At 49.4% G+C, this 15,343-nt stretch overlaps 6 protein-coding genes across 6 annotated transcripts; 3 read left to right on the plus strand and 3 right to left on the minus strand.

Annotated features, from left to right (window-relative positions):
* Positions 1–1,177: 1,177 nt before the first annotated feature.
* BJ212DRAFT_1258792 (TauD-domain-containing protein) lies at positions 1,178–2,601 on the plus strand (the record flags this gene model as incomplete). The annotated part of the gene is made up of 6 exons (XM_041329970.1): positions 1,178–1,495; positions 1,543–1,637; positions 1,746–1,808; positions 1,859–2,259; positions 2,316–2,428; positions 2,488–2,601. 6 exons carry the CDS (start codon positions 1,178–1,180, stop codon positions 2,599–2,601), a joined length of 1,104 nt encoding a protein of 367 aa, XP_041199528.1.
* On the plus strand, positions 2,406–4,740 carry BJ212DRAFT_1319125 (glycosyltransferase family 59 protein). The gene is made up of 9 exons (XM_041334348.1): positions 2,406–2,942; positions 3,001–3,113; positions 3,145–3,445; positions 3,512–3,657; positions 3,734–3,837; positions 3,890–4,046; positions 4,104–4,163; positions 4,219–4,361; positions 4,425–4,740. Exons 1-9 carry the CDS (start codon positions 2,847–2,849, stop codon positions 4,667–4,669), a joined length of 1,365 nt encoding a protein of 454 aa, XP_041199529.1. The 5' UTR covers positions 2,406–2,846; the 3' UTR covers positions 4,670–4,740.
* An 89-nt stretch (positions 4,741–4,829) lies between these two features.
* BJ212DRAFT_1259199 (uncharacterized protein) lies at positions 4,830–6,965 on the plus strand (the record flags this gene model as incomplete). The annotated part of the gene is made up of 1 exon (XM_041330000.1): positions 4,830–6,965. The coding sequence occupies one exon, from the start codon at positions 4,830–4,832 to the stop codon at positions 6,963–6,965; it is 2,136 nt and encodes a 711-aa protein (XP_041199530.1).
* Positions 6,966–7,380: 415 nt separating this feature from the next.
* Positions 7,381–9,070, minus strand: BJ212DRAFT_1444219 (Spc7 kinetochore protein-domain-containing protein; the record flags this gene model as incomplete). The annotated part of the gene is made up of 6 exons (XM_041337929.1): positions 7,381–7,492; positions 7,542–7,804; positions 7,857–8,119; positions 8,172–8,353; positions 8,412–8,587; positions 8,639–9,070. The coding sequence occupies 6 exons, from the start codon at positions 9,068–9,070 to the stop codon at positions 7,381–7,383; spliced, it is 1,428 nt and encodes a 475-aa protein (XP_041199531.1).
* Positions 9,071–9,825: 755 nt separating this feature from the next.
* On the minus strand, positions 9,826–11,517 carry BJ212DRAFT_1444220 (uncharacterized protein; the record flags this gene model as incomplete). Its single annotated transcript, XM_041337930.1, has 4 exons — positions 9,826–9,861; positions 9,914–10,124; positions 10,152–11,314; positions 11,362–11,517. 4 exons carry the CDS (start codon positions 11,515–11,517, stop codon positions 9,826–9,828), a joined length of 1,566 nt encoding a protein of 521 aa, XP_041199532.1.
* Positions 11,518–11,718: 201 nt separating this feature from the next.
* Positions 11,719–15,324, minus strand: BJ212DRAFT_1319134 (P-loop containing nucleoside triphosphate hydrolase protein). The gene is made up of 10 exons (XM_041334349.1): positions 14,926–15,324; positions 14,469–14,876; positions 13,845–14,414; positions 13,646–13,792; positions 13,443–13,598; positions 13,137–13,386; positions 12,983–13,086; positions 12,805–12,927; positions 12,627–12,755; positions 11,719–12,571 (listed from the first exon to the last, which is right to left on the minus strand). The coding sequence occupies exons 1-10, from the start codon at positions 15,211–15,213 to the stop codon at positions 12,041–12,043; spliced, it is 2,706 nt and encodes a 901-aa protein (XP_041199533.1). The 5' UTR covers positions 15,214–15,324; the 3' UTR covers positions 11,719–12,040.
* Positions 15,325–15,343: the final 19 nt, after the last annotated feature.

A 15,343-nucleotide genomic window follows, 5' to 3' on the forward strand; every position in this document is an offset into this window, starting at 1 on the left:
GCAGCCTTCGAGTGATGCTACTGAGATGAACCAACCAATTGCGGGACCTTCAAACATACATATTACGACTCACGGTACAAATGACAACAGTTAACTCCCTCCTAATGACACTAATCACGAAGTCCGCGGTAACATAGTACCCCATTATTCATATGATCAACACTTTTATGTTTCCATATCATCACGCAGATTAATTCACGCACATACTACAATATTCTCATACTCGCACACACTGTAGCATCACCACCACATGCACTCATTCAAATCAATAATATACATACGTGTTATCATTTCTATTGTCATTGAATATTGAGCGAAAGCCTTGAACTTGAACTTGCGTGCGCGGCGGACTTCCAATCGGCAATGTCGGCAACCTGTGACGCAATGTGACAAATGCACGAACACTAGGTGAGATAGACTAAAGGTGCTCGGACATGCTGCAGGTACACAACTGATCAACTTTTCTGTATATAAAAAATTGGGCCATGTTATTGAGATGTTAATATATCTACCAATAACTATCCGGTATTTGTTTTGTGTTGTGGATCGAGAGCAATACATGAAACTGTCGAACACTCGGGTACATCTAGTATATCGCGCATTCACTGGGTCTATACATTGTAGGTACTCAATCGTTGCATTAAATAGCTGTGTGGTGATGATTCAACATTCACTGGCCAATTGCTCTAAACCCTCATCATCCTACTACGGATGTCGAAGGACAGCGAAGGTGCGTGGTTGCAATCACTTTACACATACATGCAGTATCCCAGCTCACTTGCATGTGCGTGGAGGGGTAGCGTATGACACAAAAAATCGAGATCAGAAAACGCCATTAAGGTGAGCCTGTCATGCTCTCACACCATATATTTGGTAGACCAAAAAACACGAAGGGATCTATTATAACACGTTTCCTCTAGTCTGGGCTTGCCATCGATGCAAGTCGTGTCTTCAAATAAGCCATGACTACCTGCCCGGTGACCTGGTCACGTATCTGCAGTAAGGTTTTCCTTAGTTCCTAACACCAAAAATATAAGACATCACGCGCCGTTAATTGCGACTTTCGTGCTCAGGATTGCGAATACCAGACCGGTGCTACAAAATCAAATTCTAGTTTCCTACGTGGTTCTCACCTCACTGTCACTTGTCACTGAGCGTAAAGTGCATTGCCGCAAGTATGTCCGCTGTCGAAACGGTTACTGAAGCCTCGCAGACCCTGTCGACACTCAACCTCCGCGGAGGTGACCAAGAGCAGAAGACAGAATCATACTCCTATGCCAATTTGCTTCCCCATTTCTCACCTGAACAATACCCACCGCTTACACCCTTCAAACACGAAGATCCAGGCTTCCGCGCACTCAAGCATGCAGATCCTCGTGCATTCCTTAAGAATGCGACCAACGTGGTGGAACTGACGCCCAATCTGGGCACAGAGGTCCATGGTGTGAACCTCGCGACCCTTGATAGTGAGGGAAGGGACCAACTTGCGCTCGAAGTATGCCAATTTCCGTGATATGACTATGGTCGCTTATTGTCTGTAAGGTTGCAAGAAGGGGACTTATGGTCTTTAGGGACCAGCACGAGTTTATAGATAGAGGGCCTGATTCGTACCTAGAGTGGGGACGACACTTTGGAAGGTTTGTTGTGCTTCTTCTTTGTCTGCTCAATTGGGCAAGTGCCCCTGATGCACCACACGTCGAATTTTCATTGGTGTTGAAACGATTATTGACTAATTTGTCATGCAGGCTGCACATTCATCCTACGTCTGGACACCCCAAGGATTATCCGCAAATTCACCTTGTGTACAAGTGAGTAGTGCAAGCGTGTTTATTCATTACTCACTAACTGTGGGCTTCAGGGATGCAAAGTCGTCCTACAACTTTGAAAGGGAGGACAGCATCACGTCGACTGTCTGGCATTCCGATGTTTCGTACGAGCTGCAGCCCCCCGGGCTCACAACGTTCTTCCTCCTCTCGCAGCCAACGACAGGGGGAGACACATTATTCACGTCCCAGATATCGACTCTTAAGAAGCTCTCGCCGTCGTTTGTCGCCTTCCTGCGCACACTCAGTGCAGTGCACTCAGGGGTCGAGCAGGCTCAATTCTCGCGCTCCGGCAAGCGTGGCGGCATCGTGAGACGTGAGCCAGTGGAGCATGTCCACCCACTCGTACGGCGTCACCCGGTCACTGGAGAGGAAGCATTGTATGTTAACCGCCAGTTCACGACGCGTATTGTTGGCCTGAAGCGTGAGGAATCTGGTGCGTTTGATCACTGTGGGAATGTCAACTGGACATTGATAGATACCTGCGATTAGAGAATATCCTGAAGTTCCTTTACGACCATATCGATAAGAGCGCAGACCTCCAAGCCCGAGTGAAATGGCAGCCTGGGACCGTCGTGCTCTGGGACAACCGTATCACTGCACATGTAAGTCTGACATATGAGCGTCATACCTTGCTGGACTTACATTAACCACGATCCACCAGTCTGCTATTGTTGACTATGGAAAGTCGAATGAACGCCGTCACGGTGCACGTATCACCCCGCAGGCAGAGAGACCGATTCCTGCTCTGGAAGGCCTTGAAATACCCAGCCTTTAATGGATCGTGACATGATATTGAATGAGAACTGGCGGGCTTGAGTGCAACCTGTGTTAATTGTATGCATGAGATCTATATTGCAATATGAAACCATACTATGGTGCGACTTGATGGTGGTAACTTGAAATCTCTCAGTGGCAGTAGCCGAGGATGACGTTTAGACCTCGTAGTACTGCACCCGCGTCGACTGCGATTCTCCGATCCATACACTACTTACCTACTAGATATTCCTCGTGCAAGCCGCTATGTCTTCGAACACGAGAGTATTATACCTAGTCTACTGCGGTGTCGCAGTAGCCGTCTTGAAGGAGTTCAATGCTGTGGTTACGGAGCCGTACATGGTGACTACATGTTGTTAGCCTCTCACTGGATTCACCCGCAATTCTGATGATAATCTAGGATGAACCTTTCCATGTACCGCAGGCATTGGCTTACTGCGAGGGTGAATGGTCAACTTGGGACCCAAAAATTACCACACCGCCGGGACTGCACGTCGTTCACAATTTCCTACTGTTCCTCTGACTCAACACGATTATCCCGCAGATACATGCTCAGTGTGTTGCTGCACTGGGTCTTTATGTTCAAATGCAACCTGAATTTGCTCCGTCTCACCACTACCCTTACCCTCTTGGCGCTACCGCTTGTCCTCACGCGGTTGCTGGGGTTCCATCAGCGGCGTCGTTCACCACCAACATTAGCACCCTCGATCGAGGCGCTTATTCTGTCTACCTTTCCAATAGCGTGGTTTTTTGGTTTTCTATATTATACAGAGGTTCCAAGTCTTGTTTCTGTTTTGTGTACCGTAGTTGCTGCGACGCAAAATAAGCACTGGCTTGCTGGTTTGGTACGTGATTCAGTCTGTCCTAGGTTTTTCTAGAATGCATGCTCACAACTCCAGGGGCGTCCCTAGCTAGGAATTGTGAGCTGCCTCTTTCGTCAAAACAATGTTATTTGGGTATTGTACGCATATGCAGCGAGCCAGCTCATGCGTTTGCGATTCAAACCTGGACAAGCCGAACTACACGATCCCCCCGCCTTGGGCGCTGGGCCAGGTGAGTGACGGCAGGGTTGCTATGTCTGCTCATGGGTTCATATCGTGATTCCAGGTGACTTTCTTCGATCGATCACTGAGTGCCCCAAAAGCACTACCTGAGTTGCTCCCCGCGTTTATTCCTTATGCGGTGGTTCTCGCACTTTTCGGTGGTTTTGTGATTTGGAACGATGGCATCGTGCTTGGTGCGTTTTTCTCGGCCATAATTATCGAGATAGCCGCCAATGTTATGTATAGGCGACAAATCCAATCACATTCCTTCATTTCACGTGCCACAGCTGTACTACTTCATTGCGTTTGCAACAATGATCGGGTGGCCGGCAGTGCTTTATGGCGAAAGCGGCCCATTGAAGGTTGCTACCGAGGTCATTTTGCGCATGTTTGGGAATAAACGGTGACCGGGTTAATTATGAGCAAGCGTGTGGATGCTGATATGGATTATGTGCCGTAGGAGAACGCTTCTGACGGTCATCATATCGATCTTCATGTGGATTACTATCCAGCGTTTCACGTGAGCTTCCCTTTACTGGTTGATAACCAACCTAACCTTCACGGATCTAATATAGTATTCATCACCCATTCCTCCTGTCTGATAACCGTCATTTCACCTTCTATATCTGGCGTCGAGTATTCATGCTGCATGCGGTAGTACCTTACCTGTTTATTCCGGGGTACCAAGCGTGCGCCTGGGCATGGTGGATTCGTGTTGGTGGGTCGTTTTTCTAGGTTCCAGAATACATCGATGTCATTGACCCTGGACGTCATACATCAGCCCGTGATCAATCGCTGTTGCAGACGTTGGTCCTGCCCGTTTTAATTTTGCCTACATTACTGCCTACTCCCCTGCTGGAACCGCGTTACTTCCTGGTGCCATATATCTTGCTCAGGGCTCAGGTTGTGGATGTGCAGCCCTACGGTATTTTTGTCGAGGGCATTTGGTACATGGTAATAAATGTGGCGACTATGTATGTGTTTTTATACAAAGAACGAGCGGGAGTTGGAAGATTTATGTGGTGATGTATCTATGTACGTAGAATAATAAATCGAGTGGACAGGGGTCATATCTGGACCCACTGATGCAAACAAGACCACACGCGTCCGAATGGTTCGGTTCGAGTTGGAAGAACGTCAGCCATACATTCACAGTGCAGATCATAACGAAGCTCCAATTCCCCTAATGTTGCCAGAAACGAGTACCCAGCCATCACGGCCTTCTAAACCAATCACTCGAAGTTCCATTCGACATTCACTCAATTTCACGTCGGTAGGAAAAGCCTTGGCGGATGTAATCAACAAGGAGTCCCGCGACCGCGAAAAGCCTAATGAGAAAGCCCTGAAGAAGTCCAAGGACTCTTCAAGACGTTTAAGTGCTATTGCACTCATGAATTCCAGCGCAATTCCCCAAGCTAACGCCACTGTATCCTCAAAGTCAAAGTCCCCCACTCCGGGGCACGCCAAGGAGGACGCTTCTCCATCCAAGACCATCACACGCAGTATCAGGAGACAGTCTGGTCTCCTCAGACCTGCTCCTGCTTGTGACGATATGGGGCTAAAGGTGCTAGACGCCGTTGGTGTCAGTCCTTCCATAAAGCGTTCGTCTTCGCTACGCCCAAGGACTGCTCCTGCACCCACATCGTCTGCATTGCCGAAATATCGGCCCAAGTCCACTCTTATAGAGTCTGTTCTACCAAAGAAACCTGTTTCTCCTGCTCGTGCCGGCACTCGCAGGCGGCTGAGCTCATCAGAGGAAGAGGACAAGGTCCATAGCGTCTCTTCCAAAGGCAACGTGGAAGAGAAGAAGCCTAAGAGTTCGATCAGTCCTCTTCCTCACAGAGCACTTACGGTGAAGGTTAACTTGCCTAACCTTACGCCTCCTTCGACACCTTCTAAGATCAACAAGTCATCAACACCGAAGAAATCCTCGCCTGCCAAGGCAGAGTCCGGGCGACCAGCTAAAAACATCAAGACAACCACTACGTCGTCTGCTTCCAAGTCAAACATTGCACGGCCTTCGTCGTCTTCATCTTCTCGTAGCTCTATTTGCTCACAGGGTTCACCTCAGACACCCTCCAAGAGTGGCTTTGGGTTCGGACGCTCAAAAAATAATCAAGCATCAAGCCCTCTGCGTTCTACCGGTCGTCTTGCACCCGAGTCACCCCTTGCTCATCACGCTCGTCAACATTCTACTGCGACCCTTGGTAGAAGTACAACTCCCACGCCACTGTCGCAGCTTGCGGAGGAGAACAGCGAAGATTCCATTGAAGCTGACGATGTGGAACTTCTCCTTGCCCCTGCCGCTCCCCTTGGGGCACCCACACCTGCGATCCCCAGGATTCGGGCTGCTCGACCTCAACACAATGAGTCAGAACCTGAAACGCCCTCGCGCCCCTCTCTATTCCTTCCTACACGAGCGAATCTTTCCTACCTGTCACCTGCACCTCCGACCTCACAGAGCACACCTGGCCTCCGCCCTCCCAAAGCCAATAGTGCAAATCGCGGCTCGATAATGTCTTGGGAACAGTTGGCAAACGATGGATCACAGATAATTGCACAGGAAGAGGTAGAAAAAATGCTTTCGGAGATTCAGGCGCCCTTCACGCCAGTTGGCCCTTCACCGAACGTCAGTGTTCTTGCACTTGAAGTTCCTGAAAGTCCTTGCCTCTCTGCTCTGCCATCGCCGGGTGGTTATGGGTCGATATCTCAGGTTTTATTACCGGATGTTACACCTTCGCCCGCAGTGCACCATTTTAACCAGGTGTTCGATACGTCTACGGAGCTTCCCGCTCCTATGGACTCGGGCACAGTCACTCTACTTCGCTTACAAGTAGCATCCGCCGAGAACACAGCGAAGGAACGCCTCGGTCGCCTGCAGGAGCTGGAGGAGCAGCTGCATGCCGCAAAACGTTCTCGCGTTCAGGAGACTGAAGAACTCGCGAAGCAAGTCTCATTCCTGGAGCAACAGCTACACATCAGCGTTGAGGCGAGGGAAAGGCTGGACGAGGAGCGCTCTGCCTTCACCGCATCCCTCCAGGACCAGTTGCGCCACGCAGAAGCTTGTGGTGAGCAGGCATCTAACGCTGCTTTTGCACGCGGACAGGAAGAGGCTGCTGCATCGTGGGCAGATTTGCTCAATCAGAAGCAGCAAAAATGGGAAGTATGTTCCCTCGCTCGTGAGATTAAAGTAGAATGGGGCTCTGTCAGAGAGCAGACGGAGGTAGAACAAGAATTTTTGCAGGCGAGCCGCGAGACGCTGAAAGTATTTCTGGCTATGCTGGATCAAAGCCAGAAGCAGATGCAGTCCCTGCTTGCTTGAACGGCGTGAGTGTCATCGGAATCTGACTTGACAGCAAGTTTTCTGAACGTCGAATTACAGATTTATGCTTATGAGTTTCATCTATTCCTTGGATCAATTTGTACTACATAGATGACCCCTTATTCTTCTCGTTAACGTCTATGCCCATGTACTGGCGCTCGGTACACAATACCCATCATCTAGCCATAACGAATCTTCCCTTGAGAATGTTGTATACTTCTCGCTGTCACTCAGAAAGAACGTACTAATATGAACTGCCTGTCTGCCGCCATTAAAACCAATGGAAGGGTACACATTATGTATGTATAATAGATTTTAATGATACACGTCGACCACCCAAGTCCTGTAAGATATAATAACCATATGGGTGATATAATCTGACCTGCAGAGGTTACATAAACCAACCAAGACGAGATTATGCATAGCAGTCCAAAGCGACTGTGCACGCATCCAGGAGGCAGCCGTAATTATCTGCTACGGTGGCCTCTTTTAATCTGCCAAGGACGGCTTCTTGGAGGGTATCCCGTCTAAAAACTGTAATCAGTGTCGATAGTCTTCGACAGATAATTCACCCACTGAACAGGACCGTATGCAACTTTGACGTCGCATTGCATGGATTGGATTGATATTGGCCAAGAAGAGAATGTCCGAGTGTCAAATATGAAAGATATCAAGGCCTTTGCCTTCTTGCTGGGGAGCATGATTGTTACAGTTGCAGTGAACCCGGAATCATCGTCTTCTCCGTGAGTGACGGCGACTGGGTACTTAATTGCGACCAACTTTAGTTGGGTCAGCAACTGAGAGCAAGCAGACCAGTAGTCTCCTAGACATTCGACGATCTAAAGTTGTTGAGTTCTGTATGAATTTGCCTGATATTCTCAAATTTCCTACCTGTCGAACGCTGAGATCTCCATTGGATCTTGTAATGAGTGAGCTCGCCGTCTTTAGTATCAATGCACTAAGAGCGGGGAATGCATCCTTGTACTTGAGCTTCGCACTCTGGACTCGCATTATCGAGACCTCCTTGACAACTGGGCAAAAGTTCTCGCATGGGACGGAAACGTCATAAGATGACGCATATTTGAATTCAAAAAGCTCTGGCAGGACTTTTGTGACTTGCAGCATGTGAAGATTTTGAAGGGCTTCTAGTTCATCTGGGCAACGCGTTAGCATTGCAAAGGATTTTTGAAAAGACAAATATGCTACCTTTTAATCTGAAGACTTCGGCATGCGTGCTGTTTTTCTGCACCTGAACTTGTCGCTCAGCTACCTGGATAGCATTGGTGGTTTCAAGCTTCTGAGCTCCAATTTCCTCCAGCTTTTCCTGCAGACGATCCAGTTTGGCTTTACCCTCATCAACGTCCGCTCGGAACGCTTCAAGCGCAACACTACAAAGGTACCGCTCAATCAACCAGTTTAAGACTATCAAACTTGAAGTATATTCACCTTTGTTCTTGAATGGTCGTTTTCAGCTCATTCAGATAGTCTTGGTCGCAGTTCTCGAGTTCAGCGACGTCAGCCTGTTCTTGCTCCAACTCGCGGAGAAGATTTTCGTATTCCTCGTTGAGAGCAGGCACAACTTCCTGGGTTTGACGGATGATATTTTCTAGAACTTTGGCATCCTGTCATCGAAATTATCAACGTAAAAAAACGGCAAAGGATACTGAGCATACCGCCTCGAGATCTCGAAACCCTTGATCCGCCTTCTCATACAGTTGCTCAACCCACTGCATCTTCCAGTCGTACCATTCTGACTTGGCCTGTGCATGCTTGTTGACCTTGATGAGCTTCAGCTGATGGAGGAGCTCATTCTGGCCTTCCTCGTCCGCCAGCACAAATTCTTGGAATAACTCAGGAGTCATCTTGAGGGCCTCGTCTTCTGCTTCTTTGTAGATACCTTTGATTCGCTCGATCCAGAGTTGCAGGTCTTTACTAACGTGCGTGTACAATTCTAGCTGTGGCACATCAACTGCCATTGCGACCACATATTCAGATAGAGGGATCTCGCTTTCCGTAGACTGTCGCCTGGAGGGACGAAGGGCAGACGGGTGTACGGTAGAGCGACGGGGGGCAGCAATTTCATCCATGAATCGTATCCCGGTCATCTCAAAGAATTGCTCTATGGAGATTTGTGGGCCGTCTTCAGGAGGGAAGTCTCCTTCAGTAATATCTCCGCGCCCTTGCTGGATGGGGTTGGAAATCCCCTCAGATATAAGGGCTAATGGCGTTGGGTCTGAGGTTACCTTCATCCCCTCGAAATCAGGCTCTGGAAGGTTTTCTGGTATCTGCTCTGTTCTAGGGCTGGGTGACCGAGGGGATGTGCGTACTGATGTTGATGGTCGAGGTGAATTGTGTGAAGGGCTTTGAGGTCGAGGGGAAGGAAGTGCAGGGGATACACTCGCAAGCGATTTCCTGAGCAGGTCAGCAAACGGGGAAGTCCTTCCTGGCATCTCATGAACGGGAGACTCTCTGGCTGGAGAGTCATGCGGCGGTGCAGGTGTGGTCTCAGCTCTGACCTCCTCATGGGACTCTAAGACAATCGCTTTCTCCGTCGTTTCTCTAACAGCTCCCTCCTTTTCGCCCGCAAAGGAAATACTCTTCCTGCCAATATACGCGGCCGCTTTCTTAGCTGAAGCAGGAGAAGCGGCGGGGGCTGCTCCACCCATGCTTTTCCTCTGCGCGAAGTGTCCCGAGGGACGGCGAAATCCAATAGATGGGCGTTTATTTGGGCCAGAAAACGGCTCTACATTTACTTGGAATGGTATCTTCTTGCTTGGGGAGAGCCTTGGAAGCCTGCTCGACTGAATGGGTTGCTCCTTGGAGAATTCACCTAGTGATGGAGTCAGTTTCCGGGGGCCAGCTAGCTTTTTGGCAGGACTGGGTCTGTCTTCTGATTCTGAGTCATCGACCACGCTTTGGATCCTCTTTTTTGGCGAGGGACGAATAACAGGAGGAGCAAAAGCTGCAGAAAATTTGGCTTTGCTCGGTGATTTGGTAGGTGAAGGAGGACGAGGGCGGACTGGCGATGCTGGCGTTTGTCCGCGAGGCGTGAAGGAAAACGAGAATGGCTTGGGAACCGTAGCAGGTCGTGGAACAGGAGCTGGTGTGAGTGCATTTGGGATCTCCCCAGGTGGCGGGGCAGGTTTGAATACGGTAGGCCTGGCTACTGGCTCCTCATGAACACACTCCTGTGGTTCGATCTGAGCGATATCCTCATGAGCCTCAACTGTCGGTTGCGCGGAGGGGAACGAGAGGTCCGTGCCTGCAACATCAGACTGGTCCTCGCTTGGCTCCTCCTGCCTGTCATACGTGGACGTGATCTCCACGGTAGAATTCCCATCTCCGATGCCAGCACTAAGACTGACCCGGCGCATAAGCTGGGTGACATTGATAGTCTGGTTGCCGTCGTTTCCCACATCATCTTGCGCAAAACTATCCTCAGAGCTACTGAAGCTGTCGTTCTGTTGTCCAGATTCTTCAACATCTATTCCATTTCCGAACCCGAGGGATTCACGAGCTGCTTGGAGCCTCGTGAGAGCATCGGTGATCTCCATGTCCTGTCCCCCATGTCCGTCCTCTTCGTCGGATGAGGGAACGTATGGGGTTTCACCAGAGTGGGTGACTGATCGAAGAGCAAGCCAGGCTTCACTTGGGGGGGCTGGTGGACGGATGAGTGGCACAGTGAACTCCATTGGCTGAGAGACATCGCCTTCAGATATGAATGACTGAGATTGGTGGGAATCATCTTCAGTATAGGACTGGTCAGCAGGAGCCTGCTGCTGACCACCCCCGTCATGATTGTCTGGTGACGAGATTACATCTGCAAGTGGTTGGCGAGAAGGAGCAAGTGCCAAGGAGCGTCGCTTTTGAATATCGACCTGAATGGCTTCGGTGACCTCCATGTCATCGTCATCAAAGTCGAAGTCATCATCCGCAAGGTCGTCATTAATAAGCAACTCCTCATTTTGAGCTCGTAGATATGCAGCTGGCCCAAAAGCTGTATCATCGGAGTCCATATCCATGGACTCCTCTCCTGCACCATCACTGAAAGCGATGGATCGAATTGAGCTTCGGCGACGGAATTTGCTTGCTCCAGGATATGCATTTTCATCTGTAGGGCCTCGTTCAACGGCCTCCTGCACGGGCGAGGACTGAGGGGAAGCGGTGCTGTTCGTATTTTGTTCCTGTGTTTCGAATAACCGGACGTGTGCCCGGTCTGCGAAGCTAACGCGCCGTGCAAGAGATTTTCGCGTGTTTTCGTGAACATGGGTCAGATCCATGGATTGCGTGGCATCATCATCATCCTCAGGGATGTTGACTGCCGGTTTGAGGATACTTTTTCGGGGAGCCTGTTGGACTGTAAGGAAACCGAATAGCAGTCGATCATATAACTTACCAGTGACCGACGTGTCTTCGAAGCAATATTGATCTTGTCTCCAGGTGCAATAGAATGTGCTCGCCGCTTCTTGCCTGGATGAAGAGGTCGATTCTGGTTGGCTACCGCGATAGATTTGCGTCTGCTGGGCGAACCTCTACCGCCATTAGTGGTCATATCCAAGCTGTGTACGTCCAAGCAAAGGCAAATCAAGAAAGGCGATCGCTGTCGTGAACGAGACGTTGAACGATATGTGGAACTTAAAGGCTATTGTATTGAACACGTTCACGTGATACAAGTTAGACGCGTCTCGTCACATGATAATATCAGAAACATGAACGACGCGTTCGTACAATCTCCTTTATTCCAACACTAACTACATCAATTTGCGTTCGTTCTGTAACGCCGAATATAAAATACTCATCAACTTGTACGAGGATAGAAAAACACAGCATTAAGTATTACATTCTACTGGTACAGGTCACGGTTGTCTGCGAAGCTCTCAAGGGAAAACAAATAAGTAGATTATTAACCATTAGCTTATACGCATTCGCCTGATGTTCTTGCTTTCTCCACCCTTTTGCGCGTTTTTCTCCACGGCACCAACTACTTGTTCTAGTTCTTCCTCAGTCACTACAGCCTTCTTACCCAGTTGCCTTCGAGGAGTTGTCAGTCTGTTGTCGAATTCATGGCACAGACCTCACCTCTTCTTTCTCTTTGTAGTATCAAGATCGCCTTGCCCTGGTACGAATACAACATCGGGACCCCCGTAAGCTGCCCGTGCCTTTCGATTGGGTAGAATCGTGACGGAGTCGTCAGCGTCACCTGTGTCGTCCTCCAGGAGAGAAAGATCCTTAATGTGCTTCTCCAACAGAGACACAGTGCGGGTTGATCGACGACTAGTTTTGGCTGCTGGAATTCCTGCTTTCCCCTTTGCTAGAGGTTTGGCGACTACTTTAAACGGCCTAGACTTAGCCTTAGCTGGAGGGGCGTAGTCGCCAGATTCGTCATCTTCACTAATTGGATCGTCCTCCACACTCTCTTCTTCTTCCGTGATTTGCTCGATTTCGCTTTGAGCACTTGCATCGGTCTCCTCTTGATCGGTGCCTAACATTCGGTTGGAGGTGAGCTTTAATTGTGTTTTGGTCTTCCCCTTGCCGTCAAGAGGTGATGAAGATCGGCTTGCTTCGGAGTCAGCCGGCTCATCGCTATCTTCGATAATTTCTACATTCTAAATCGGAGTCAACTCCAAACCGACAAGGGCGCTTCATCTTATTTGAACTCACCTCGTCTTCAATCTCACCTGACTCCTCGCCCTCCTCCACTATCTCTCGACGCTTTTGAGGGGATCCAATTAATCCAGCTTGATGCAGCATGTCAATCTTGGCATCCATTTTCCGCTCGTTTCGCTCCACCTGACAAACGCTGTAAGTTGGTGTGTTGCCCTCGAGGTCCAAACTTCACCTCGCTCATAAGCCTCTGGCTGTAAGTCTTCTCAATTTCACGCATCATTTCTTCCATTTCCTTCATAACGTCTTCGCGGGTTTCTGCTTCGACTATTACACAACGCATCTCCGCCTCGTAGAGCTGTGAAAACCGCGTCTTGTTGAACAGACATCGACCCTTAGTAATAGAATCGTACCCGCAGGCGCAAGTCCTCTATTTCATCAAACAAGGCATCCACTAGCGGATTGATGGGTTCACCATCTTCCTCCTCACTCTCACCACCTTCCCTCACCTCATCCTCTATATGGAGCAGATTAATGAAGGGTAAAATTTACAATGTAATAACGCACCTTCGAGAACCTCGAGATGTGCTTCGCTGACCTTTTTATTAGGGAGAAGACTCGATATCGTCACCTTCCTGGTCACAGCCCTGGGCAGAGCTGAGCCAACTGTACTCCGCTTGCTTGGATTGGTCTGTACGCGGGGTACAGGTGCGTTGTTCACGGTCGTCGAAACTTCTCTCGCAAGCGCAGAGAATTTCATTACGTGAGAGTTCTCTTCGAAGCCGGTATCATAAGGATTGATGTTGACGATCATCACCTATCATTATGACCTCTCCATAAACCACTTGCACAATGCCCAAGCCGAAGACTTACGACTCGACCATCGCCAACAAAGTAATCCATTAATACCTCCGTGAGTTTGCTATGCCTAAATGGCACAACAGCCAACGCCCTCTTAACATCACGAATATCCGTCCGCCCAGGATTTGCTAGGCTTTGTGCGAGGCGCTTTTGATTGGAACGCATGACCTACGGATAGTGAGGTGTGGTACTAGACAAAACCATAGTCAACCTACCTCCATGCATTGCCCAAGGACCATGAGAGACTTGTTGATACTTCCGGCTTCCTTGAGACGGTCGCCAGTTGTCTGCGTGTGCTTGGTTCGCTCCGATCCTGCTAGATCCACGAGGGTCAACCGCGATATTTGCAGAGAACTTGGGTCCTGCAAAAGTTGAAGAACAACACCATACTTCCAAGATCCGTACTGTACTTACATCCCGGTCACCCCGGTGTCCTCTTAGAATCTTGATAGTCACCATACCATGGCTCCTGCTACTTTGGCTGTTAGCCAGCGTGCCGAAGACACGTCGGTGCAGCTGTCCTAGCTTGACAAGTGCCTTTGCTTGCGCAGCACCAGTTACCCGAAAATATCTCAGTCCTGCAATATACTTCCCCGCGCTTCCAGGCCCACTCTCATCTAGAGCGTCAGAGGCAGGTGAAGGTTTAACGGCGAGGGCTTTACGCGTCAGCAGAAGCGGATGGGCGACTTGTGCGCTAGTGTTGGAGCGAGGGATCTGTGACCGCGACGTATCCTCTGTCACTTCAGCAAGAAGGTCGTATACCTTTTCATTATATACTTCCGCGTAAGATATCCAGATAGAGTACTCATAGTTGCGGTCGAGCTTAACGATGGTTGGATCGATATCGATGTCATCCGTGTTTGAGAGGTGTTCTGCAAGGACTTCTGCGAGTTGTGGCTCATCAGTTGGCATGTCAATGTCCGTGGGAGGCAGGAACTCAGAAGGATCAGCTTCCTCTACGCCGTACAGCCTAACAGGCCTGAACTAAGAAAATTTGACGATAAATCATTAGGTTGTGGATATTGAACCATCACTCACCCGGCCATCGCTGTGCAGTCCTTCGACGCTATTGAAAATGACGTCCAGTGTCCGCGGCAGGATACCTGCAGAATCAGGACCATTGCCTCCTTGGATTGTATATGTCTTGCCAGAATTTGTAACGCCATATGCAAACAACAAGCCATTCTGTCCATCCAGGAGATCACGTACAAGGGGAAGTGTAGTTTTTGCGAAGAACTCTGCCTGTTGTGTTTCTGGTAGGAAAACATGCGAGAATCTGTAGATTGACGAAGGCGCGACAGCTGAGACACGAATGTGTGGTCTGGAACTACCTGCACCATCATGGGAGGTGTCAGTCATCTGTACAGACGTGTCGGATAAAGGGGCAAGGTAAGGCATAGACATGCATTCATCATCCCCAAGATGAGGACGAATGCGCAAATAGGCCTAAAGGACGTTCTCAGTATACAATAAAAATCCGGTACGCATAATCCACCATAACAGGTTCGCGCTCTGCAGTCATTCCATGGTCTGCCCGTGCTTGCCTAGTACCAGCCACCTTCTTGGCAGCAGGAAGCTTAGCATCAGGCGAATTAGCTCGATTGGCAAGAGGTTTTCGACCAGTTGTTCGCGTTTTTGATACCTCAGTTTGTGCAGTAGTTTTGCTTGGAAGTCTTGCTCGAATAGTCTTTATCCCTGCTGGAGGACTCGGAGGTGGAACTGGTGTCTTTGTTCGGGTCGATGCCCTCGTCGCTGCTGCACCAATCTTTGATCTCGTGGCCATGATGTTGCAATTTTTGCTGCGATTTACCACTGCTGAGTATGGGCTGGAAGTCGAGAATCTGGGAAGATTTGCGGAATGAGTTGAAGTTTGGACACGTAAATAATCACCCAGATGTGGCGTGCCACACACG

Source organism: Suillus subaureus (assembly GCF_016647635.1).
Source record: "Suillus subaureus strain MN1 chromosome Unknown BJ212scaffold_2, whole genome shotgun sequence".
NCBI lineage: Eukaryota > Fungi > Basidiomycota > Agaricomycetes > Boletales > Suillaceae > Suillus > Suillus subaureus.

What these genes read in the sequence shown, in the direction of transcription:
- BJ212DRAFT_1319125 (XM_041334348.1), top strand. Translation starts at nt 2,847, where the DNA reads ATGTCTTCGAACACGAGAGTATTATACCTAGTCTACTGCGGTGTCGCA. An exon ending in TGGTTACGGAGCCGTACATG is followed by an intron (nt 2,943 to 3,000) that starts GTGACTACATGT and finishes ATGATAATCTAG; the next exon opens with GATGAACCTTTCCATGTACC. An exon ending in GAACGATGGCATCGTGCTTG is followed by an intron (nt 3,838 to 3,889) that starts GTGCGTTTTTCT and finishes TGTTATGTATAG; the next exon opens with GCGACAAATCCAATCACATT.
- BJ212DRAFT_1319134 (XM_041334349.1), bottom strand. Translation starts at nt 15,213, where the DNA reads ATGGCCACGAGATCAAAGATTGGTGCAGCAGCGACGAGGGCATCGACC. An exon ending in CAGAGCGCGAACCTGTTATG is followed by an intron (nt 14,877 to 14,925) that starts GTGGATTATGCG and finishes AACGTCCTTTAG; the next exon opens with GCCTATTTGCGCATTCGTCC. An exon ending in ACATCTCGAGGTTCTCGAAG is followed by an intron (nt 13,087 to 13,136) that starts GTGCGTTATTAC and finishes TGCTCCATATAG; the next exon opens with AGGATGAGGTGAGGGAAGGT.